Source organism: Adiantum capillus-veneris, chromosome 10 (assembly GCF_014529385.1).
Source record: "Adiantum capillus-veneris isolate H3 chromosome 10, ASM1452938v2, whole genome shotgun sequence".
Lineage (NCBI taxonomy): Eukaryota > Viridiplantae > Streptophyta > Polypodiopsida > Polypodiales > Pteridaceae > Adiantum > Adiantum capillus-veneris.
In genome coordinates, this window is record NC_140940.1 from 17,420,156 (window position 1) to 17,446,584 (window position 26,429).

At 46.1% G+C, this 26,429-nt stretch overlaps 1 protein-coding gene across 1 annotated transcript in view; it reads right to left on the reverse strand.

Moving 5' to 3' along the window:
• LOC147448505 (V-type proton ATPase subunit a3-like) overlaps positions 1–24,712 on the reverse strand; it is a 69,669-nt gene extending 44,957 nt beyond the window's left edge. The window contains exons 1-2 of the mRNA XM_086521087.1: positions 24,348–24,712; positions 23,824–23,868 (exon numbers count right to left, since the gene is read on the reverse strand). Coding sequence (XP_086377213.1) covers positions 23,824–23,868; positions 24,348–24,461 — 159 coding nt within the window. The 5' untranslated portion in view covers positions 24,462–24,712. The remainder of the gene's footprint in view (positions 1–23,823; positions 23,869–24,347) is intronic.
• Positions 24,713–26,429: the final 1,717 nt, after the last annotated feature.

Genomic DNA, 26,429 nt, shown 5'->3' on the forward strand with positions numbered 1-26,429 from the left:
GCCGCCAGGTATGTACACATATTCTTTTGTAAAAACCTAATAAGAACTCACTATGCTCTACACATTCCAGTAGAACGAGTTCACCATATCGTCGTGCTCTTCTTCTCGCACTCTCTCTCGCGTCGCACTTCCGCTCGTACTCCTTCAACTGGTATCAGAGCTCAGATCGAGGCTCGGGGCAGCACTACAGGAGGCTATAGTCACCAGCTCAGATTGGAGTGAAATTCGATAGGCAAAGACACGGCCCCAAATCTTGTGGGCGAGCTCGAAGGACTCGGTGTTCTCAGAATTTCATTCTGAGGTCATCTCGGCCACCGTTCGGCTTCGACAAAGGTCTGCGCAGGCCATTTTCGACTACGTAGTCTCGGCGGGTGCAAATCCGACTCTGCAAATTTGGGGTTTTTCGGCCTACGACTGCAGGTGCTGAGGATATTGACACTCCCAGAGTCTTGATTTGTGGCTGTCTACACATCGAAGGACAGCTCACAGTTCTTGGAGGCGTGTCACATACAACCCGGACGCATCTACACACACACTCTAGGCGACATCCACTAGTTCATCAGGTAGCTTGTGTTTGCTGCTTGATATTCCAGATTTCATCCTGACATTGCAGGTACTTCCACATGGGATGTATTGTCAGAGATGATATATGTCTGTTGAGGGTTTGCTGGCTGTGAGTCACGCAGCAAACAACCGCTGCAGCGGTTACAGCATACAGTGGGAAATTTGTGGATGTATGACTTTGTGGGAAGTCTATGTACTGTCAGATTTACTGCAACCTTTGTTGAGGGTCGAGTGAGGTTTTATTGAGCTGTGGGATTCTCGAATGTTGAGATCCTTTCGGTGATACAGGTCTTGGAGCGATCCCTCGAGCACCCTTAGATAGGCAGCTAGGATGTATTAACTGTGAGTTAGACAGTTCGGATTGCATCTTTGCTTTACTGCCGTTGGAGCCATTGTCGCAGTCTATGGTTATAGGACAGTGAGAGACAGTACAGGTGCAGGACAGGTTTACCCACAGCTTACAGTGTTAGAGAGACAGTGGTTTTTTGAGCTGTTTTTTGGTCTGTTTTTAGTACACCAGAGCCATTTTACAAAGGAGACTCTGCCAAAATTTCTGCAGAATCTGAAGCTTTCTTGGTTCATTTGACAGGTTGATATTGGTTCAGAGGTCAGTTTACAGGGGAAACTCTGCCGAATTTTTCCCAGGAAAGTAAACTACTGTGAAGCGTAGCTATGGCTGGATCACAGGACACTGCTCTTTACAATATCAAGAAGCTAGATGGAACCAATTTCCCATTGTGGAAGAAGCAGATTTGGTACGTGTTGGTACAAAAGAAGCAGATAAAACCTATAAAGCTCAAGGGGATAAAACCAGAAGATATGGACGAAGATGAATGGAGCGAAATGGATGAATTGGCACTTTCTACCATTATGCTGACTTTGGCAGAAAGCGTTTACTTCAATGTAGCAGACGAGATGTCGGCTTATCGAGCATGGTTAAAGCTGAGTGATCTTTATGAGAAGCAGAGTGCAGCTTCACAGGTATACTGGCTTAAGAAGCTTGTTGACTTGAAGATGAAAGAAGGGACACCTATGTCCAATCATCTGAATGAATTCAACACAATCTATAATCAGTTGTCAGCTCAAGGTGTCAAGTTTGATGAACCTGTAAGAGCTATGTTCCTGTTGATCACATTGCCGGAAAGTTGGGACACTTTTCGCACAGCTTTGAGTAATTCTGCACCTCCAGATGGTTTGAACATAGCAGTGTAGAAGGAAGTCTGCTTACTGAAGAAACCAATAGAAAGACAATGGACAAAGGCAAAGGAACAGCCTCAGTTGTCAGGGGAAGGACCAAAGAAAAGTACAAAGGTGGAAAGAGGAATCAGTCTCGTAGCAAGTCCCGCAGTGCTAAAGGCAAGAGTGACATAGAATGCTACCATTGTGGCAAGAAGGGTCACATGAAAAGAGACTGCAGAGAATGGAAAGCAGCAAAAGGCAAAGAGAAAGCTGAAGACCATGGTGAGAAGAACAAGTCCTCAATGAAGATTCAAGAAATAAATGTGACAAACACTGTTGCAGAGGATGACAGTCTAGTGTCAAGAGACATCTACTTCTTGAAGAATACAATGGACTCAGCTCTTCTTACAGCATCTGATGGAAATGCACTGAGTGACTGGATTATAGACTCAGGGGCATCACTTCATGTGTCTCCAAACAAGGAGTGGTTTACCTCTTATGTGACCACTAAAGATCATGTTCGGCTAGGCAATGGGCAGACATGTGAGATCTTAGGTGTTTGAGATGTTCAATTGAAGTTTCAGAATGGCTCTTCTTTCACGCTGAAGAATGTGAGACATGTTCCCGCAATTACAAAGAGCTTGATCAGCACAGGTTTACTTGATGATGCTGGCTACGTCACCACTTTTGGACAGAACATGTGAAAGATATCCAAGGGTTCTATGACAGTAGCACATGGAGTAAAGTCTGGAGGACTTTACATGATTTATGTATCAAATGTCTCTAAAAATGTAATCAATGTAACCGAGCAGCCGAACGTTTCTTTGTGGCATAGCCGGTTAGGACATATGTCCAAGAAGGGAATGGAAATCTTGTCTCGTTCTGGTTATTTGCCTGGCTTTTCATTTAATGATTTTGAATTCTGTGAACATTGTCTGTATGGTAAGCAAACACAGCAACCACATAAGCATAGAAGCAGTAGAAGAGATACACAGTTGGCACTTGTTCATAGTGATTTGTGTGGACCTATGCCTAACCTATCTCTAGGGGGAGCTTCTTACTTTATGACATTTATAGATGATTACTCGAGGAAAGTATGGGTTTACTTTCTCAAGCACAAGGATGAAGCGTTTAGTGTTTTCAAAACGTTTGTGACACTTGTGGAGAATCAGAGTGGCAAGAAGCTTAAATGCTTACGCACTGACAATGGTGGAGAGTATGTTTCAAAGGCCTTTCAAGACTTTTGTGAGTCAAAAGGTATAAAACGTGAACTTACTGCTTCTTACAATCCTCCTCAAAATGGTGTTGCTGAGAGGATGAATAGGACCATACAAGAGAAGGTCAGAAGTATGTTGTCTAATGCACAGCTGCCAAATGGGTTTTGGGCTGAAGCTGTATCAACAGCTGTTCATCTTGTAAATAGATCTCCTAGCAAGGTTTTGCAGAAGGATTCAGTGCCAGAGATGGTATGGTCAGGCAAGGTGCCCTCATACAAGCATCTCAGAGTCTTTGGCTGTGAGGCATATACTCACGTTGCAAAGGAATTTAGGAACAAACTTGAGCCAAAGAGTAGAAAGTGCATCTTTCTAGGCTATGGTAATTCTGGTGAGATGGGGTACAGACTTTGGGATCCCGAATCCAGAAAGGTTATCCGCAGCAATGATGTTCACTTTAATGAAGCCAAATATCATTCTAAACCAGAGAAAGTTGAGGAGATTAGAAGAGTTGTCTTCCAAGAAGAAGGACCTGCACGTGCAAGACAAAATGTCAGGGCCCAAGAGGAGCAAGGACAGGATAGATTGGAACCACAGGTTGTGGCTGAGCCTGAGCCACCTATTGTGCGTAGATCTGGACGTGTCACGCGACCTCTTGATAGGTTTGTTCCATCTATGAACTATGTCATGTTGACTGATTGCAATGAGCCTTCATGTTACAAGGAAGCTGTGCAAATGAAGGACTCCGGGAATTGGCAATTGGCCATGCAGTCAGAGATGACAGCTCTGCATAAAAACCAGACATGGAAGCTAGTTAAATTACCACGGGGCAAAAAGGCTCTACCCTGTAAATGGGTTTACAGGTATAAGATCACCGCTCATGATAGTCAGCCAAAGTACAAAGCAAGGCTTGTTGCCAAGGGCTTTAAGCAAGAACAAGGCATTGACTTTGATGAAGTCTTCTCTCCGGTGGTCAAAATGACTACATTGAGATGCTTTCTTGCATTGGTTGCCATATTAGATTTGGTGTTGCACCAAATGGATGTCAAGACAGCGTTCTTGCATGGTGATTTAGATGTGGAAATTTACATGCAGCAGCCAGAAGGGTTTGTTGAGAAAGGCAAGGAAGATTGGGTATGCCAGTTGTTAAAGAGTCTTTATGGCTTAAAACAATCACCAAGGGCATGGTACCATAAATTCCACAAGTTTATGCTTTCTCAAGGCTACAAACGTAGTGAGTTCGATCACTGTCTATATACAAAGAAGGCTAAGGATGGTAGTTGGTTGATCCTTATTTTGTATGTGGATGACATGTTGATTGCTGGCAAGCACTTGGAAGAAATTTCAGCTTTGAAGTCAAAGATGGCAAAATCGTTTGACATGAAAGACATGGGTGAGGCAAGTCATATACTTGGTATGCGCATTGAGAGAGACAGATCAAAGAAGTTGATTTGGTTATCTCAAACAGAGTATATTGACAAGGTTTTGCAACGTTTCAATAGCTTGTTGAGCGGGAAGCTCCTGCTTCCTCTTCTGCCAGAAAGTGCTAACTTGGGTTTGCTTATATATTAACTTAGCAAAATTGCCCTACCTACTTTTGTTGAAGTCACTTAAAAATAATAAGTGAAAATACCAATAAATAGGAAAATAGGTTAAATGCACTGGAAAATTCCCCTAACTGATGCTAATGGATTCTGATGGGAATTCCGATGATCACGCTATGTGCAACCGGAGGATATGCATCTATGCTAAGTGACTGGGCATGCACGGTCTACGAATAGACTCACAAAAGTGCCAGATCACTGCTAATCTAAACTGACTTGACTGACGGGAACCCTGCTATGGTGTAGCTTGTCCACGGACACATAGGGTTGGGATGTGTCACGTGACAGACACAAAGTCATTTGTGGCTCCTTCAATGCTTCAACTTCGTCGATAGTCATGAGTCTGCCTTCTTCAAGAATCTACGAGGATGAAAATTACCACTTCCAACACAAAAACATGAACAAACCCATTCCAAGTAAAGTGACTGCAAAAATTATAGTCTTCTTTAAAGACTGTGCATGCAATGTAGATGAACATATAGACCGAGTGTCAAACCGTTCATCCAACACACGCAAACAATGGGGTCGAATCTTGACTTTCTGATCTAAATCAATCAATTGTGGCAAATCACAATGGAAATGCCGATACTTGATGCTCAATCCTTCTTGTACTCTTTCCGATACTGTGTCATGCCAAGGAAGAGACATGAAATGAGAATTCCTTGGGTGCAAACATTTCATCTTTTCATGTGTAATCCGCATACATCCGTACTAATTCATGAGTGAATTGTGTTCAACGTACAATATGTCATGCCTATGAAAAGGGATCACATAAGGACGGTGACTAAAATACATGAAAGCATTATGAACGAAACACTCGAACAATGCGTGCTGACTTATCATTTGAACACATAATACTTTCTATGGGGGTTCTTTGGACCTCGACTCGAGAGCCAAGATCGGTTCTTTGTGATCGATCGAATCTGCAATGAGGTTAGTTTCACTAGAAAAAGCATCAACTAAACGATCATCCGTGTGAACAATCACATCTTTATCCTGCAAATCATCATGCTCGTGAATAATCACATCTTGATCGTGCAAATTATCATGCAGTTCATCATGCTTATCGTTATCATGCAATTCCTGTGTGTCGTGCTTTGGAAAAGAAGAGACTGAGAGAGTCTCCTTCTCTTGATTCTGTTCAATTTGTGCCTGCACATTAGAGAATAGTAGGAGAAACTCTTGCATGCGTTGATCTATCTACGCTTCACGCTCTAACCGTCTTTCTTTGCGCTCGCGAGCCAATTCGGCTAGTCTTTCTGTGGGCTCGCAATCCAATTTTGCGTTTATCTTTGTGGCCGCCCAGCGTGCTTGCTCGCACTCACGCTCTATGGCTGCCATTCTTTCTTCGTGCCACTTCTCAATGTCTACCTTGTCGTACCATCATGTCCATCATCGACTTGACCAAAGCCTCCACACGAGTTGGTGCAATCCTTGGCGTAGATGGGGAAGGGGAAGGGTCAGAAGAACGTCCTGGTGGGGAAAATTCTTCTTCGCCACTGCCATGCTCATCACCTCCATGCGAAGTATCCAATCCGCTTCGGGTAATGACCATACACTGAAGTCGTGGGTTCTTAAGTTCACGAGGAACTTGGGTTCTTGTGGGTCTTGAGTTCTTAAGGGTCTTGAGTCCTTGAGGTTCTTGAGGTTCTTCAAGGTCGTCTTCAGCTTGCAATCTGTGTTAGAGAAGGATCCTCTCTTCACCCGAGCTCTTCTCTTTCCCGCGGGCGCACCCCTTGGCGGCCTTGCGCTCACACCAAGGTTGCTTTTTCCCACCTCACGTCGATTGGCCGGCCGCTAAGTGCACGGTCCGCTCTCAATGAATGAAAAGAGAAACAAGGGGAGGCTGGACAAGCCCTTCTTTCCTGTGTTTCCTGTCACTCTTCAAAAACACGATTAGGAATCGACACGCCCAAGAGGACTTGGGTTACGTGCGACCGCAACAAGCAAAAAAAAATTATGTGGTTCTTTCCTTGAGTGATACAGAACACTGTCAAAGCTCTGATACCAATGTAAGGTGCAGCGGAAGTGAATGTTGAACTTTGCTCAAGATGAGTGCTCCGACGTTAGGTGCAGCGGAATGAATATTTGCACTTTGCTCAAGATGAGTGCTCCGAACTGTGCTCAAGGTTCCTTTTGTTCTTATGGAAGGGAGAGCCTTCCGTTCTTAATGAGAGAATGCTATGATCACAAACAAAGTGAGTGGACATTGTGCGTGCAAGTGTATGAGACTGAGAGATAGAGAGAGAAGAGAGATACGACACTAGAGATGTTGTAAAACCCTCCTCCGAAGGCCCCACTCTCGTCGGCGAGAGTGGTCTACTTATGATTGCACAACTTGGTACAATGGGGATGCATATGACTGATGCAATTCTAGGCTATGTCGATGTCGACGACGGAGATGGCGACACCGATCTAAGGGCTGAAATCTGCAAGTGAATATCTGCTGTCCAAAAACGCTATGGGCTGAAATCTGTTGTTGCCGAAAACGCCAAGGAAAACGCTGTTTTTGCTGGTCTTTAGGGCTGAAAATCTGCATCTACTGAAGGCTGAAACTGATGTTCTTTGGGGCTGATTCTGCTACTCTTTTAGGGCTGAAACTGCAGGTACTTCATGGCTGAAAAACGCTGCATGCTGAGGTTTCTACTGCTGAAAACGCTAGGTCAGGGATTTCCAAAAACGCTAGGTATGCTGGGATCAAAACGCTAGGCATGGGGCTGTTGCGGTGAAGATCTGCTTGCGGTGACTACATGTTGCAAAAACGCCAGGGCTGGGACTTGCTTGGCGATGATGCAAATGGAAAATGCTAATGTTCCTTCTTGCTTGGAGGGAAGACCACCAAGTTCTTGCTTGAGAAGTTGCCTGCTGAGCTTGGCTCCTGTTGCCTCTTCTGGCAATTAGTGCTAGTCTAGGTTTGCTTATATACAAACTTACTCAATTTGCCCTACCTACTTTCCAACAAAAGTCACTTAAAAATAATAAGTGAAAAATGTCAAAAATAGGTAAAATAGGCTAAATGCACTGGAAAATTCCCCTGAAGGATTCTGATGGATTCTGATGGGAATGCTTATGATCATGCTGTGTGCAACTAGAGGATATGCATCTACACTAAGTGACTGGGCATGCACGGTCTACGAATAGACTCACAAAAGTACCAGTTCACTTCTAATCTAGACTGACTGGACTGACTAAACCCTTGTCGTGCTGTAGCTTGTCCACGGACACATAGGGTTGGATGTGTCACGTGACATCCGAACTGTGCTCAAGGTTCCTTTTACTTAGGGAAGGGAGAGCCTTCCGTTCTTTAATGAGAGAGTGCAATGGACACAAACAAAGTGAATGGACACTGTGCATGAAGGTGCTGAGACTGAGAGATAGAGAGAGAAGAGAACACGACACCAAAGATGTTGTCAAACCCTCCTCCAAGAGCCCCACTCTCGATGGCGAGAGTGGTCTATGCTATTGATTGCACAATCTGGTACAAGATGCTGATGCAATCTAATGGGCTATGTCAAGGTCGACGGTGTGGACGACGAGGACGAGACTATGGCTGGAATCGCTAATCTTGTTGTCTTCAAGTGCTGGTTTGGCTGACTGTAAAGCACCGCCCTCGCAACCCTTGAAAAATGCTGGTTCTGTCCCTAAAAACGCTAGCTTGCTGGCATTGAAAAACGTTGGTACTGATGTGTGCCGAAACGCTGTCCAAGGCCTGCAATGGCTGTATGCAGTTGGTTGAAAACGCTGTGAGCAGCTGGCTAAGATCGCTAAATTTGCTGGTTCAAAAACGCTAGCAGGACTGCTCCTGGAAGCGCCTAGGGCAGGCTGAATTTGCTGATGCAAAAACCCTGCTATGGCTGAAAAACGCCAGGCTGAATTGATGTTGCAACCCCTGCTGAAAACGCCAAGGATCAAGGCTGAAATCGCTGAAGTTGACTTGGAAAAACGCCAAGCTGGGCTAATAGGGTTCTTGTTCTTGCTGAGAATTGACCTATTGAGCAATGCTCCTGATGCCTCTTTTGCCAGAGAGTGCTAACTCTAGTTTGCTTATATATTATCTTAGCAAAATTGCCCTACCTAGTTCTCAACAAAAGTCACTTAATAAATAAGTGAAAAATGTCAAAAATAAGAAAAATAGGTTTAATGCACTGGAAAATTCCCCCGATGGATTCTGATGGAAATTTGATGATCATGCTGTGTGCAACCAGAGGATACGTATCTACTCTAAGTGCCTGGACATGCACAGTCTACGAACACTCACAAAAGCGCCTGAACACTTCCTAATCTGGCTGACCTGAACCCATGTCATGAAGTAGCTTGTCCACGTACACATAGGGTTAGAAGTGCACGTGACAGTGCACATGAGGATGGATTCTAGTAGTATCTAGTTCTTTTGTACCCAGACATGGTTTTAGATTCACCACTTTGTAACAGATTGGTCTCATAGGTTATTTTGGCCTTTTGAAGACGTTAATATAACATTTCATTTCATCATCTCTCTCTCTCTCTCTCTCTCTCTCTCTCTCTCTCTCTCTCTCTCTCTCTCTCTCTCTCTCTCTCTCTCCAGCCTCAGCACCTCAGCGCGCAGGTTTCAGTCAGCTCCACAGCGCGCAGGTTTCAGCCTCAGCACCACAGCGCGCAAATTTCGGCCTCAGCAACACAGTGCGCAAGTTTTCAGCCTCAGTACCACAGCGCACAGGTTTTAAGGCAGGCTGGGGTTGTTGAAAGTACAGGGCTGCAGAAACGAAAAGGGTGCAGGTCGCTGGCGCACCCTCTCTCTCTCTCTCTCTTTATCAACTCAGTACTAGACTTCCCATCGCCATCACCCTCTGCAGTGCCCACCAGCTTTACCGGCTTGCAACGTTCATCAAACCTGCAGGGATTTATTTGCAAGGAATTTGAAAACTGCAAAGCTCACAGAAATTGCAAATTGACACATACAGAAAGCAAACATATGCCATGTAGGCTGAATGGGGAAACATATGTATGCATAATGCGGTGCTCTCTCCTCTCTCTCAGAAAGTGAAACAAATAAGGCAAGACAAATGGCGGCGCACTACATGGTCACAAGCAAGAGGATGACAGCCATTGAAAAGGAGTTGAAAGAATGCAAAGCTCACATGGATGAGTGGAAGAAAGAGAAGAATTTAATTCTCGAATGGAAAAAGAGGGAGGAACAGGCGAGGGAACTAGAACGCAAGGAGTTCCGGGACGAAATTCAAGCTTTAAAAAGTAGCATCGCAGCCCTTCGGGAGGAACTCGACGAAACCAAAGAGGGAAGACGCCTCGAAGATGGGGAAATTCAGCCATCAATGATTGACGAGCTGAATAGTATACGAGCACAAGTCAAAGAAATAAAGGAGGAAAGAGAAATGAAGACCTCATGGGTGGAGGTTCTCTCCAAAACGCAAAAGAAAATGGACGAGGCTGAAAAATGGATTGAAGTTGTCAAGAAGGGAAAGGGCAAGGAAATTCCGACTGCACCCGACATCATCAACAAAACACTAGAAGAGGAACAACGAAGAAGGGTACGCGCTCTACACGTGAGAGTGACCGGCCTAAAAGATTCAGATAAAGTGGACCAAGAGGTGAAGAACCTCATGTCCATGATGGGAGTGGAGAAGCCCTCGCACACACAAGCTTGGAGAGTGGGCAAGAAGAGTGAAGGTAATGGGGAGAGTTCAAAAGGACGGGCTCTCATTTTGCGCTTTCCCTCCATGGAAGAAAAGAAAGACTTTTTAAAGAAGAGGCCAACCCTCAAGAAAACAGGTATCTTTTTAGGAGATGATCTTACGCTCTCACAGCTTGCACATATGAGAGAGGTCATGCCAGAGATTATAGCAGCAAGGGAGAAGGGGAAGTTAGCTTTCTACAGAAATGGACGAGTAGTGATTACAGAGCACCGCTCTACATGACGGTGCGAGACCTATGGGACCACTCTCAAGATGGCAGTTTGGAACTGTAATGGTTCATATAGACTTGATGTGTGGGGCTTTGAGGATAGCTTCAGAGACAGAGACATTGTTTTCTACTCAGAGACTCATCAGGCTCCAGGACAGTTGATGCCGCACATATCAGGATACAGATGGGAGACAGCTTGTAGGACATGCACCAGAACTGCACATGGGACTAGAGGATCAGGAGGTGTAGCAGTTCTTTTCAGAGAGGAGCTCCAACCACTATTGCGCATAGTTCGGAGAGATGATCAGGCCAGATACTTGTGGGTGAGGCTGAGGGCAGAGACTGGACGTTTCTTGTACATCGCCATATGCTATTTTCCTCCCAGCACTTCAGTATATGCTTCACCCAGAGGACAGTCTCCTTACTCTGCACTTGATGATGATATCTGGGAGTTCTCCAGAGATGGAGACATCATACTCCTGGGGGATTTCAATGCCCGTACAGGCAGCTCACAGACAGTCTTCTATGACACATCAGAGGAGATGCTTAGAGAGCTAGAGCCAGAGGAGTTGGGACTTGAGAGATGCTCACACGACAGAGAACATACAGAGTATGGGAGATACCTGAGAGAGATGACGACTACTCACAGTTTAGCCATACTGAATGGCTTAACGACTTTCCCATTGTCTACAGGTTTTACTTGTTTTCCACATAGACATGGGTCCAGCACTGTAGACTATGTTCTGACACATCCGAGCTTTATCTCTCACATTCAGGATTTCACAGTGGGGCCCAGGCCAGTTGGGATAGCAGTAGATCATGCACTTTTAACATTATCAGTCTCCTTTGAGTACAATACATCTCAGGCCTCACGGGGTGGTGGACATACACGCTATACTTTTACACCAGAGACTGACTCAGTCTATGTAGAGGAGATACGTAGGCTTTTATGCACATCAGAGCCAGTATACACAGTGGAGGAGATCACATCTATGCTGACAGTGACATTACATGGGGCAGCGACAGAGGCATATCCACACACTCAGCCGGGGCAGAGACGTCTTTCTGGACACATGCCTCAGAACAACTGGTATGATGAGGAGTGTAGACAGAGGAGAGCTCAGATACAACGGGACCTTACATTGGGAGTGATCACCTATAGACAGTCTCGCATTGCTACACGACGACTTGTGCGGCGGAAGAAGCGAGCTTTCTTGGTCCAGATGGAGCAAGATTTATATCAGCTCTTCCTTAGTAGAGATTCAGGAGAGGCTTGGCGTCTATTCCATGAGAAGTCTCCCCCACCAGTGATTACTTCTACAGAGATATGGGGGCAGTATGCAACATCTTTATACACTGTACCTGGACAACCACCATTACCAGACCCACCACAGCCATGTCCGGCTACGAGCACCTTCTTTACCACTGAGATGGTAAAGGAGGCCATTGACAGGATGAAGACCAGACGGGCACAGGATCATGAGGGTTTGGTAGCAGAGCACATTATACATACTGGGGATTTGTTGGCAGAGATGCTTGCACGGCTATTCAACCGTGTCATGTGTGAGGGTCTCCCTGAGTCTTGGAGATTATCTACTATTGTACCTATCTTCAAGACAGGTGACCCCACAGTGCCGGGGAATTACCGTACTATCATGGTAGGACACACATTGGCACGGTTATATGCATCCATCCTCGAGCATAGGCTGAGCAGTTGGGCAGAGATTATGGGCATACGAGCACCTGGGCAGGCTGGTTTCAGAAGGGGTTTCTCCACACTAGATCATGTCTTTACACTCAGAGCTATCATTGAGGAGGGTCGAGCACATGGTAGACGGATATACTGCAGCTTTGTGGATTTTCGCAAAGCGTTTGACACAGTGCCGAGGGCCAGATTGATGCACCGGCTTATGGAATTGGGGGTACCCACAGAGCTGATGTGGGGGATCATGGCATTGTACAGTTCAGTGATGGGTCATGTACGCACATCAGAGGGGATATCCGACATAGTTCACTCCACCATCGGAGTGAAACAGGGATGCCCACTGTCCTCTACTTTATTTTGCATGTATGTTGATGGGGTCTCTGATTATATTGACAGAGGAGGAGATAGAGGTGCTCAGCTTGCAGGGACATGGATCCCTCTTTTATTGTATGCTGACGATATCGTGTTGATATCAGAATCGCCAGAGGGTATGCAGAGACATTTGGACGCATTGCATAGTTTTGCAGAGGATAGTGGATTGTCTGTCAACCTTGGTAAGACCAAGGTCATGGTATTTAATACCACGCCACAGTGGGTTAGGAGATCAGCACCTACTTTCACATATGGGCAGGACAGTATGGAGTACACTGATGCATACACATATCTTGGGGTGGTCTTTAGTGGACCGAGGTTCACACTGAAAATGGCAGCAGACACTAGATTGACTCGTGCCTATGCAGCCCTAGGTGGTTTAGAGAGGATTTGTTCGCAAGTTCAGTTCCAGGAACCTCGAACAAAGCTCTGGCTTTTCGATACTTTGGTCGCTTCAGTTATGCTCTACGCGGTTCAGGTTTGGGGACCGTCTATTGACAGTGCTGGATGGACTAATATGGAGAGACCCCTGATATCTATGATTTCTAGGCTGATTAGAGCCAAGGCCTCAGTCCCACATGACATCATACGAGCGGAGCTGGCTGCCCCACCTATGGAGGTTGAGGCACTCACCAGATCAGTATCATTTGTACACAGCTTATGGGACACCACCAGGGACAGGTATGCCAGGCTTGCTCTCGAGTCATCCAGACAGCTGGCATTACAGGGAGATACATCATGTTGGTATGCACAGATGAGCTCATGGTTTCAGAGGCATGGTTTCAGCATGGACAGGCTGCCCCCTTTCCAGTATTCTCTTGATGCACCATCCTTGGCTCTTACACGGATGGAGACTACTAGACTCATTCGGCAGGATCTTATCCAGCTTGATAGCAAGAGGACATGGATAGAACCATCACGGGAGTTGGGTACGAAGAGGGTTTTCTATAGAGAACATCTTCTTCAACTCACGACAGACGGATTTGTCACACGGCCCAGTTACATGGACACACATCTATCTCATAGGTTACGATGTGCTATTGGCCAGATTCGCACATCTTCACACCAGCTTGGGATTGAGACAGGTAGATTCAGAGGCATACCAGCAGACAGTAGGATATGTCAGTTATGCCATGCAGAGCCAGAGACAGAGTTTCACTACATATGTCGCTGCACAGTCTACTATGAGATACGGGGACGCTTTCATTGTCTATTCAGAGATGGTTTTGACTCGTTAGACAGAGTCATGAGATATCAGGATCAAAGATGTCTCGGATTATTCCTACTTGAGATTCAGAGACATAGAGACGCTCTACTGAATGGGCAAAGACAGAGACAGTCCCAGAGACGCATCTCAGATTTCTTCAGTCTGAGTACCACAGAGTCAGAGGGGACACCACCACCAGAGAGCTCGGTTCCCACCCATACACACATCAGCGGTACTCTCATTGATCGAGCTACAGAGTTAGGGAGATCGAGACGACCGCGACTGAGGAGGGGAGCCACGCAGCACCGGCGGAGATTGCGGCAGAGGATCCACAGGATTCTAGCACGACACCCAGAATGTCGATCGGGATAGGCTTCATGCTACTGTTATATTGTATCATGGTGACACTTATCCCCACTTTGTACCTTTATGGTGATACCATTGCTCAGCCTACCAGCCACCCATAGGAGTCGGTAGCACTCCTATCAGTTCTTTGTTTGTAGTTTTCTTGTTTGTACCCAGACTTGGTACTAGACTCATCATTGTAATCAGTTGGTCTCATAGGTCATTTTGGCCTCTTGTAGACGTTAATATATCATTTCATTTCATTTCTCTCTCTCTTTTTTTTTTTGGAAAAATCAGGGCTGTACATTACTGAGTACAATATAATCCCCAGCGGATGCCAAAATAGCCTATCTCGTGGGGTGTACAAGCTGAATGTAAGGGTGAGAGCCACTATAGTGACAACTCGAATAGAACAATCTCATGGTGGTCTGTATGATGAGTGGAGGAGAAACCACTGAGGAGGTGCATAATGCCATGTAATCTGTCCACCTGTAAGTGTGAAGAAGAGTGGAGATCGAGCCCAACGCCGAAGGAAGTCAAATCGACGAGCCTCGGCTACTCTAGATGTACCTGAGGAAGAATCCCACTGCCAAATGAGGGTGTGAATGATGTCCAGCCAAATGGCAGTGAGGGTATCCGTAAGGTGCTGTGGAGCCGCACTGAGAATGTGAAGACAACGAGCTCTCCAAACATTCCATAGTGCAATGCTAATGATGATTGAGAAGATTTCATCACGTTTCTGAGGATCCCCTTGCCAAGCAATCTGTGGTAACATAGCCAAAGTCCCTCGCCGATAACCAGTCGAGGTAAGCATAAGAGCTAGATCTGTGTCTGAGCCCTCGTAGAAAAGATGCGGTCCGGGCATCGGCATCAACCAGGAGACAGATCCCCAAGTGAGAAATCAATGCTGAACACCAGCTCTGCTAAGTAAAGAGCAAACTGCTAGCCACACTACATGAGAAGACGAGCATGACCAAAGACAGTGTGCAGGTGACTCAGGTAGTCGCAAAGGACAGCGAGTACATAACGGATCATGACCCATAGAAGCTAGCCAAGTCCCAACTGGAAGTCCTGCATGTGCAATCATCCACATGAAAAAAGAAATACGACGAGCCACATGTAAATCCCAGATGGCTGACCAAAACTGCTGTAGATAGGCATGGGAGAGACCTAAATGTAACCAGAAACGCATACGAGTGGGCTGCGCTGGGTGCTGTCTCATCAATGCGAATCTTCCAATTCTGACAGTGTACTCAAAGAATGAATTATGATACATGTGCACCGGTGGGGTTAGAGTGAGGCCAAAGCCACTCTCCTGGGTCCAAATAAAGCTGAGATAGGGCACGACCCTCCCACACCCAAAGCCTCCAAAGTACAGCATCAGCGTAAGCGAAACGGGGGTCAACACAACGACGCTTCCCACGGGAGCCAACTACTCGTATGGCCTCCCATCGAGCGCCGCGGTAGACAAGGTGCGGAGAGGTGATAGCATATGTCAATCTAGCATGCATCCCCGGAGAGTAGTCAGTCTCAACTGTGAACAGCATGGTGTCAAAACGAACTAATAAGAGAGTGCTCTGAGCAAAGAGGCCTTCCCAGCCACAATGTGGAGGCATTTGAACCGTGCCTCGCATGACTGCGTCCCAGTGTGAAGGAATGGCAGAGTCAATCTCAAGCAGTCTGTCTGTTACCCCGCGACCAATGTCATAATGTTCTGCCACAAAATCTGCATCCAGCATACGTGTCTCATGAAACAACCGCATAGAGGCAGCAGGGCCAGTGTCCCAAGCAGCCCAATCAATGTGAGTCCTCTCTCCAAGCTGACGGGGTGGATTAACCGAAGAATCAAGAACTGCATCATTCCAAATGAGAGGCTGGCGCTCAATCTCTTCACGGCATGAGGGAGGTGAGCGTATGATAGCTCGTCGCATGGATACCCAAATCTGAAGGAGCGATCGGATGAAGGGTGAGAGAGTGCTGGGGCACAAGGGGGCATCCGTAAAGAGAGAACGATATCCTGTTTGCCAAGTATGGTCATCTCTAGTGCCGAGGCGTGGAGTCGTTGTGGAAAGAGCGGCCTGAAGAAGCATCTTCCAAGGTTCTTGGCCGGGAAAAAGACCCCGAACAATAAGCTTGGTAAGAAGGGCGCGGCTCTGTAATTCTGGATCAATAATGCCAAGGCCGCCCGCTGACCTAGGACGAATAATCGTGGACCAGCGAACTCGAGCACGAGTATCAGTAGTCCCATCTGTGCCATTCCATAAAAAGTTCCGCACGAGTCTGCGGAGCTGAGCTATCACACCAGAATGTAGCATCCAACAGGGGGCTGTATACCATACTGTAGCCAGAATGACCTAGTTGGCGACCAATGCACGGCCAGCCAACGACAGATGACGTGAAGACCAATGACATAGCTTCCTGCGAATAGACTGTAGTACAGGTGCAAATTGCTGCTGTGAGGAAACGTCAAATCCAACCTGAAAGCCCAGATATCTGCATGTCTGACCCGGCTACAGCCATGTGAAACCATCAGTTACCCCCCAAGTAGGTATGTCATCACTGCCAACCAGTAACCCATAGGATTTATGCCAGTTAATGCGTGCACCACTGGCAATGCAAAAAACCTCCAGGGCCTCCCGCATGGCATCAAGAGCTTCTAGCAAATAGCGCAACATCAGCATAGTGTCATCAGCAAACTCCTGATCAATAAGGTCCGGAGCTGAAGGTACTAGCATTGTCAAGCCACGAAATGCATGACTCTGAGCACGAAGTAAGTCGGACATAGGCTCTCCTACAAACAGATACAGATATGCTGCTAAAGGACATCCCTGACAGACAGATCGAGAGAGCTCAAAACTACGACTGACACGACAACCAATAGTAATAGCACTGCTGGCAGTCCTGAAGAGGGCGGAAATGCCTGAGATCCATCTCGAAGGGAAACCCATCCTGGCTATGATCCTTCGAGAAACTCCCACTCAACACGATCGTATGCTTTCTCGAAGTCAAGGATGAAAAAAGCGAGAGGTTCAGAAGATGATCTGGCCCACTCTACTGCCTCATAAAAAGTGAAGATATTATCGAGTATGCATCGATCCATGACAAAGCCTGTCTGAGAAGTATGAATAATATATGGTAAGAACAGTCGCAAGCGATGGCTGATCAGTAACGCTAATATCTTATAGACAGAAGGGAGTAGGGTAATAGGTCTCCACTAGCAGAGCTAAGTGGTGTCACCCCCTTTCGGAATAAGAGATATGAGACTTGAACAAAGATCCGGATGCATATATCCTGATGCAAAGATATCCTGACAACCACGAAGCAGTGGTATATGCAATACATCCCAATAGGTCAAAAAGAAAGCTCTAGTGAGGCCATCCTCGCCTGGACAGGAAGATGGATCTAGACTCTCGATAGCAGCATAAAGCTCTGCAAGTGTGAATGGAGCCAACAAGATCACTGCCATAGTGTCTGTACAACGACGTCGGGTGTGATGCCAGATCTGCTCACGGGCAAGTAAAACCTCAGTAGTGCATACATCAGCAATGAACAATGCCTCAAAATAATCTGCAGACATATCAAGAATAACATCAGGATGCATATGAAGTGTTCCCTGAGCATCGCACAAAGTCCGAAGGGTGGTGCCTGTCACAAGGCGGGCACCACGTGCCAATAGAAAAGAACACACTGAACAGACTTGCACTTCAATAACAACTGAACTGAGAGAGAGAGAGAGAGAGAGAGACGACACGCGACACGGAGTGGCGGAATTCCACCCCAGAGAGTATTGGCCCCAAACCTTGGCGCCCCTTTCGGTATTTCTTTATATTACTGCTGATTCGCAAAGTACAACAGCCAAGGAGCACCTCCTCTGCAATCTGCGCGCTGAAGAGTGCCAGTGAGGGCCCCCAAGGCTCATATTTAAAGGCCCAAAGCCTAAAAGCATCAAATATGAAAAGCTGACCCCAAAAAATCACTTCCCTAAAATTTCGGGATTTCCCTAAAAATCCGCCGCGAATTCCGGGACATCCGTACAGGTGCCACATCATCATATTTTGATGTGCAAAGTCTTTTGAGTGTATTCTGCTTTATTTTTAATGCCTTTATGTCACTTGGGGCCCCATCGGACGAGGTCCAAATAAGTTGGCAGGACTTCTTCTTCTGTTGCTTGTTCTTCTTAGGGTTTCTAGAATTAGGGTTTGCAGATTTTAAGGTTAGGGTTTGCAAGTTTTAGGGTTAGGGTTTCCAAAATTAGGGTTTCAACAGTTAGGGTCTGGCAGAAATTATGGTTAGGGTTTCTGCTCTCGGGCAACCACATCATCTGTAAGTTTGCTCCATTCTTTAGGCTCTGACACGTCAACAGTTTATTACATCTCCCCTTCTTGAAAGAGAGTAATCGTCCGCGATTACAGCATATCTGCAAAACAACTCAAGTTAGCTCAAAAATTTCCGAGGGACAATCAGTTTGCTCTTTTTATTAAGGAGTTAGCTTCTCCTTTCTGCTCTTTTGATCAAGGAGTTAGCTGCTCCTATCGGCTGTTTTGATCAAGGAGTTAGCTTCTCCTTTCGTCCAGATTGGAACTCTTGATATTCCGGCGTAGTAAAATTAGCCATCACACCCAGACCGTACTGATCTTCCACGGGTGTCTTGATGCACTAAAATTACATACCCAGGCAATCTCATCCAATTAGGAGTATTCAGTGGTTGGCACATCACAATGCAACACAAATGCTCACATATGCATGTTACAAGACATAGAAACACAAAGCCGCCGATGAACACTCCCCCCGCAAATAACCATCCAGGTTCAGGCCATGAGCTGTTCAACGACTCCCTCATCACTCCTCCCGCAAATAACCTAAAAAGGTCCGGGCCATGAGATATAGAGGCCTTTTACAACCAAACGCCCCCCAGACCGCAGCCTGCGTCTTTTGGAGGTGCTGAGAGTAACCACTACTCAAACTTCTTAATACTCCTCCCGCATAACCATCCAGGTCCGGGCCATGAGTAACAACAGTACTCCCCCTGTAAATAACCACAAGGGTCCGGGCCATGAGTAAAAAAAAAACAACACTTTTCAATCATTCAATACTCCCCCCGCAAATAACCACAAGGGTCCGGGCCATGAGTATGAACAAGCATTCTCAAACATCATTTCTCACTTCTCCACCCGGGAATAAAATCACCAATAATTGACACCAGTATCAAACCAGACCCATGAGACGGGGTCCAAATAAGTTGGCAGGACTTCTTCTGCTGTTGCTTGTTCTTCTTAGGGTTTCTAGAATTAGGGTTTGCAGGTTTTAAGGTTAGGGTTTGCAAGTTTTAGGGTTAGGGTTTCCAGAATTAGGGTTTCAACAGTTAGGGTCTGGCAGAAATTATGGTTAGGGTTTTTGCTCTCGGGCAGCCACATCATCTGTAAGTTGGCTCCATTCTTTAGGCTTTGACACGTCAGCAGTTTATTACAGTGCCAGGAGGGCGCTCTTTATACGCAGCGAAGAAGTCCTTATTCATTCGATCAACTTTAGCTATCCAATGAGATACTGAAGCATGATGAGTGAACTCAGACCTAGCCTCCTGTACGCGACGAATTTCCTCCGTGAGCTCTGTCTGTCTAGCAGCGAGATAAGCATCCTGAGGCCACTCCTCAAGCAAGCGCTGTGTGGAACCAAGAGGAATGTGGAGGTCAGACTCGCGTACTCTCAACTGACGATGAATAGTAGCAGTTTGATCACGGCAGTAAATACTAGACTGAGTAATGTAATGGGCAAGGAACTCTCCAGGGGGACCACAATAAGAAGCACTCGTGGACCACAAGTCACGAATCTGCTGCTGCAAAACTTTAGTGGTGAGAACACTGTCAGGGATGCAGCATCCTCGTCTCTGTGCAAAGGATCTAGTGAAAGAGGTAAACAATGAGATGGGTAAATGATCTGAGAGGCTGGTCCCTCGCCAAATAGTAGTAAATCCACCTAAAGCTGTTGCCCAAGGGCCAATGTAAAAACGATCAAGTCGCTCTAATAATCTTCCCTGCTGTCTCTGAAACCCCCACGAGTAATGAAGTGTAGCAGGGTGGTGACCAAAAGAAGGTATGTGCCAGGCGTCAACACCTTGAATAGCTAGAAGACATCGATCCCAAGCTGGCTGCTCATCATGAGAAATGGATGATAGAACTGGAGGAGTGATCGATCGCCAGTCAGAGTCGCTCTCGACATTGTTGAAGTCGCCTCCAACAACCCAAGAGTCTACAGCAGGTAGAGCAGCAACCAAGGAGGACCAAAAAGTAGCTCTCTCCCGAGGAGTAGTGGGTGCATAGACTGACATAAAACCAATGATAGAGTCCCGAATCCGGATAGAAACATAGACTGCTCTGCCAGCGACAAGGGTGCCATGCTGCTGAACTGATGCCAAGTAACGTGGCCCCACTGAAATGCATACACCGCAACTCTGTCCATGAATGCCCAGAGCAGGCTCCCAAAAAGTGTGAGCGCCCAAGGGCATGAGATTACCAAAGGGAGTAGCAATCTTATGCTCCTGTACTAGTAATACATCCACAGTGCCTACTACATGAGCGTGTAAATCTCTGCGAAGTAAAAGCTTACGTGAACCTCTTACCCGAGAAGTCTATAAACCATTAGCATTCCAAGAAACTACATGTAAATCCATAGTCTGCATGAAAGAATTGGTAAAGCATCTGACTAATTGCGCATCTTCTTGGAGGTAGCTGGGCCATCCAAGGGGTGAGCTTTGGGCGGAGGAAAGCAACCCGCAAGCCCTCTCTAAAATATGGTGTCTCATTGCACCAACTGCGGACCTCAGCTTGTTTACATTGCATTACTGATGCTACAGCTTTGACACCCCAAATGCGCATAGACATAGGAAGCACCACATCTGAGGATACATGAATGATCATAGGCAATGAATAGCAAGCATAAACATCACTCCATTCCATAGCACCAATACATGAAGGGAAGTGTGGAGACAATACATCCGGAGCGGAAGTAGACAACCATAAATGAAGCTGAGCCATAGTTTGTGCATGCACAAAATGCAAAACCTGATCCTCGGACCATTCCTGAGCTGCATGGAATGGAAGAAAAAAGGAATGGGTAGGCTGAGAGCGACTGCCTATTAAAGAGGGAACACAACCTGGCTTGTGATGCATAAGGTAGAGCTGCACCCGCAATGGTCCTTCTGAGTCACCGCACATTTCAGCCCGATGAGTGCCCCAGGAAAGAGGGCAAGAGCTGAGAAAACTGCGTGGGACGTAAGTATGAGCGGCTGAGGGAGGGGGTGGACCAAAAGGTGGAGGGGTGGGAGTAAGGGCGAGAGGGAGAGGAGGAAAAGGGAGAGGTAGTAGCGGTGAATGATCCATCTGCATGGGAATAGGAACCTCGGGAAGAGGGGAAGGAACGGGCAGGGGAATGGCAAGTGAAGGAGGAGCTGGTAGCAGAGGTAAGTGATCCTGGGCTGAAGAAGAAGAATGGCGAGGAGAAGCAGGGGGTAAGGGAGTGGCGGAAACTTGAGAGGGAGCACAAGAGTTAACACTTAGTGTGTGTTGCTGACTAGGACGAAAGGAATGGTTACGACCCACTGTCTGCCATGCAGTCTCAGTAGGAACTGAAGCAGAGGGGGGAACATGGAGGGTTGAAGCTCTAGGAGCACCCGTAGGCTGCTGAGGTGCTCTAGTAGTAGTAGTAGGAACCGGCTGTGGAAGCTAACCATGTGGCTGAGCATGGGTGCCACGAGCCGGCTGTTGTTGTCGCCGATGTTGTGGCTGAGTGGGGCAATCGCGAGCCAAGTGTCCCATCTCGTGACAACGTAAGCACTGTCCTGGGCGGCTAGTGACTACCATTCAACAAGAGTAGTCTCGATCACGCACAGCCACAGTAACTGTATCTGGTAATAAAGTATCCCCAAACACCAGGACCTGAATGCGAGGTGGACCAGATGAGAAGATGCAGGATCCTGGAACTACTGTGCCAAAATGAGCAGCAATCATCTGAAGGAGGTGCTCATCAATAAAATGGAGAGGCATATCCGGGAAGGAGAGCGTCAGAGGGAATCTGAGAATAAGATGTCGACTGTCAAACTCCTCAGTAGTAAACTCGGGATACCACCTCGTCAAGTATATCATTCTGCGATCAGAGAGTATCGGAGAGCGAGCCAGGAGAGCTGAGGCAGTGGCGGGATCTGAAAGACGTACCATGAATATGCCTCTGCCAAGGAATGTAAGCTCCGAGACCCGTCCCTGAGTAGTGCCCAATGCAGTCTGACACCAATCATGTATAGAAGAGCGAGGTGGAGACTGTCCAATCATCCGACCAACCAAGGCATGCTGTGCCAAGTGTTGAATTTTGGAGTCAATGCGTGTAACAGGTCACCAATACAATCCACGCGACAGGCAAGTGGTGATGGAGCGCCATGTGTAGCACTCAAGACCGGCAAAGCCGCCATGAAGAATGGGCGAGACTGGCAAACGGGAAAAGCAAGACCCGAAGTGAAGCTTGGACTCTTTCTCTCTCTCTCTCTCTCTCTCTTTCTCTCCTTCCCTTGCAGGCAGTAGAGAGATGCACGCAGTGGAGGTTTGAAACGGGTAGGGTTTGCGGGCTGTTAGGGTTTCGGGGAATTAGGGTTTCAGGGGATTAGGGTTTCACGGAATTAGGGTTGGCAGATGGGGGCTGTTAGGGTTAGGGTTTCACGAAATTAGGGGTTGAAGAGGCGGGCTGCAGATAATCGCAGGCTGTGACGCGCAGGGCAGGCAGAGCGTGCGCAACAACAGGCTGAAGTCAGAGCGCGTGGCGGCAGACTGCAGGCAGGAGGTCGCGCGACGGCAAGCTGCAGGCAGGAGGGTTCGCGGCAGGCGGCAGGCAGGAGGTAACCTCTCTCTCTCTCTCTCTCTCTCTCTCTCTCTCTCTCTCTCTCTTCCAGTTCACTTGTTTTAAAGTGCTAAAAAGTCTGTTCCAATCTGTTCTTTCCAATTGACACACGAGTGGTGCCCTTCCATTAAAGCCCTGTTGAAGATGTGAGCAACTAAGGATAGCGTCATGGCTGCATAAATGAAGGCCAGAGGCTTTCCCATGTTGTGATCTATGTATCAGCCATTGTGTTCCATGCCATTTGTAAAGAATTGGGGTGCAGTTTGTCGTGAATCTGTAGTCTAAGGTATAGGGGCTCATCTAGACGATTGAAGATTTCAGATATCCCCAAGTGAAGTATTGCTGAGCAAAGTTGTACCTTGCCCTTGATGTATAAATCCATCTCATGCTTTGCGCAATTTCTCAAGAAATCCCTCATACCCAGAGAACGTAAAAGATCATTCCAACTAACAACGTTCTTATGTCAAGCACTTGCATGGACCCAACCCTCTAGTGATATGAGAAAGAGAATATTTTCTATTAAATTGGTTTGAAGAATCTACAAAGAATAGCCCAGGTAACAGGAGAAGATCATTCCACATTGCCTACAGATATGTAGACATCACCGATTCAATCAGAGTGTCTTGTGGGTGACTACCGCAAGTCTATAGCTTGCATGTTTCCTGAGATATGTCAACTTCTCTAGGGATGGTTATATTAATGTAAAATTATGGGACTTTCATTTCCTAAGTGGCTCTACTCCTCCTATCAGTTACTCTTTTGGTCATTTGGCTTTTCCTAAGTGTTGAGCTAATATAAATCATTCAAACAAACAGACTGGGGGAAGTGCATTGACAAAAAGTAAATAAAAAGTACCTGCTTGGCATACGCTCGCTGAAAAGGACTCTTATCGCTGTTTAGCTGCATAAACACCACAAGAGGACAAGTTAACAGAGAGACAGGCAGGTATGGTTTGAATCCATCGTACCATAGGAAATGATGGATTGAAAGACGTACACATAAAGAACAAACAGCTACAACCTTCTCTTCCCTTACTTGATTTAAAGACACAGATAGGTACTTTTTGACTCCACCATACCATAGAGGAGGACAAGTTGAAAGACATACATGTAAAAGAAAAAACAGCTACAACCTTCTCTTCGATTCCTTCATCCATAGTTTTTTCTCTTTTTCTTAGCTTGTAGCATTACAAGTTCATTCAGTGGTAGGACAGGTATGCAAAAGCCTTGTCACATTGATGATGCACAAAGTGAACATTATACACGGTTCCGAAAAGGCTTATGCGCATATTGTGATCAAGCGGTCGAACAACCCATTCAACTGATGGATGACTCATGAAGAGAGTTGCTCAAAAAGAAAAATTAAGGAAGCTCGCTTACATCTTTAAACTGGAAGAGCCCCAATTCTCCAAGATAAGTCATTGCATGATGAGCAGACTCGACCGGAATGATGAGCTGCGCCAGGTTCATGTCCTCTGATCGAAAGAGATCCATGGTTGCTATGTGAACACTGCAAATGCCTTTCCCTTTAAACCATAACCGAATGATCTGCACAGGTGTAAAGGATCTCCGAGGCTAGCGAGCTGTAGCCTATAGAAGCTGGAAAGATAGACTCTACACACAGGCGTGAAAGCCTGCAGGGAAACCTCCTGCGTGAATGGATGAGATCAATAGAGTGTAGAAGACAATCGATTTATCGATTTTCGACTTTGCACAGAAAAACTCGTGCCCCTGCCCGTCGACATCGTGTCGAGAATGACTTAGGCCTAGCTAATATTAAGGAGTCACATATTGCCACGTGGCACTTTCATTTCTCTATTGTTGAGGATGGAGGTATTGAAATTGGATCCTACATGAAAGAGAGAAGTGCAGCAACTTGTTTGGCTTGCTAAACAAAATGTACGTTGGGATTGCCGGCGTGGAGAGTTCCAGGAGGGCCAAAGATGTTCACGTCTTCAATGTGGAGAGGTGCCATCATTTTGCTTGTTGGGATTGGAGACTCGTCCAAGAGCTCGACATGTTCATGCCAAGTTAATCTCTCTCTCTCTCTCTCTCTCTCTCTCTCTCTCTCTCTCTCTCTCTCTCTCTCTCTCTCTCTCTCTCACACACACACACACACACACACACAACAACAACAAAAATCCCTTAGAACGCCCAAATGGTGTCTAATCTAAAAGCAATTACATGAGTGAAATACATAGCAAGCCCAAAGGCAAACATTAAAAACCCATATACAAGTAGCCACTAGGGCATAAACTAAAAAATTTATATGAAATGAAAAATACCAAGGGAAAAAGGCTCTCCTTACGAAAGTAAAAAGTGCCCTAAAAACCTACGATAGAGAGAGGATGACAATTGCCTCTAAAAGATAGGCACTTCCCAATAAAGGTACTCTTTGTAGCTATACTCCAAGTCCGAAAGATAAATAGAAGGCCACCAACAGTACCAATGAGGAAGGAATTTGTTGCTACGACAGTTGCTAAAGGCCAGGCAACAAAGACCCCAACTAGTACCACTTGCAACCAAATAGCTAAGGACACACAAAAAAAGATGTAACCAATCGATGATCAACATGATAAAGAAATGGCAATATGCATCGCTAGGAAATCCAATGAGGGAAATCAAGAGGAAGAGCCATGAGGAACGCTAACCTAGAGCTTCCAAGGAGGTTTATGGCACCATAAAAGATAGTCCACTTATTGAATGTGGATCCTATAATCCAAGGCTTAGACTTCCTATAGTCCAAGGTTGCAAAGTCTAGCTTTATGGAGGCACTAAGGAACTCCTAAGCCAACCAAAGGATCTCCATCAGTAAAAGACCTAGTAGAGAGTAGAGAGTGACGACCAGGCCCCACCAAAACTCAATCAATACAACACGAAAAACCAAAAACCAAAAACCAAAAACCAAAACAAAAGCAAGAAAATCGCAAAACAAAAAACCAAAAAAAAGAAAGTCCAAAACAAGCTTCCCTCACTCACCCACACACTGGCCCATCCACACATAGACACACAAGCATGAATTGCAGTAAGAAAACCAAGCCAAAAAACGAAAACAACAAACACATATGAACAAGTTCCATGCAAACCCCCACAACTCACACACCCACCTCACAACACGCACACTTGAGAGCAAGTTTGATTGTGTACACAAAAAGACAAAAATACAAGCCAAGTTACATAACAATCAAGCACAAAGAAAAACAAAGGAGAAACAAGAGAAGAGGAAAAGCGAAAGAACAGACAAAGAGCACAAAAAAATTTCCATGGAAAAAATTGACACAATAGCTACGATGATAGAGACATCACAATCGAACGCCTTGGCTTCTGTAATGGTATTTAATTATGATGCATTAACACATAATTGTTGTATGGTTGACAAGTGTAAAGCAGTCCAAACCAATGGATTATTTAACGATGGATATTAGATTGACACGGATAAATTGTTGACGGATTATTTGATAG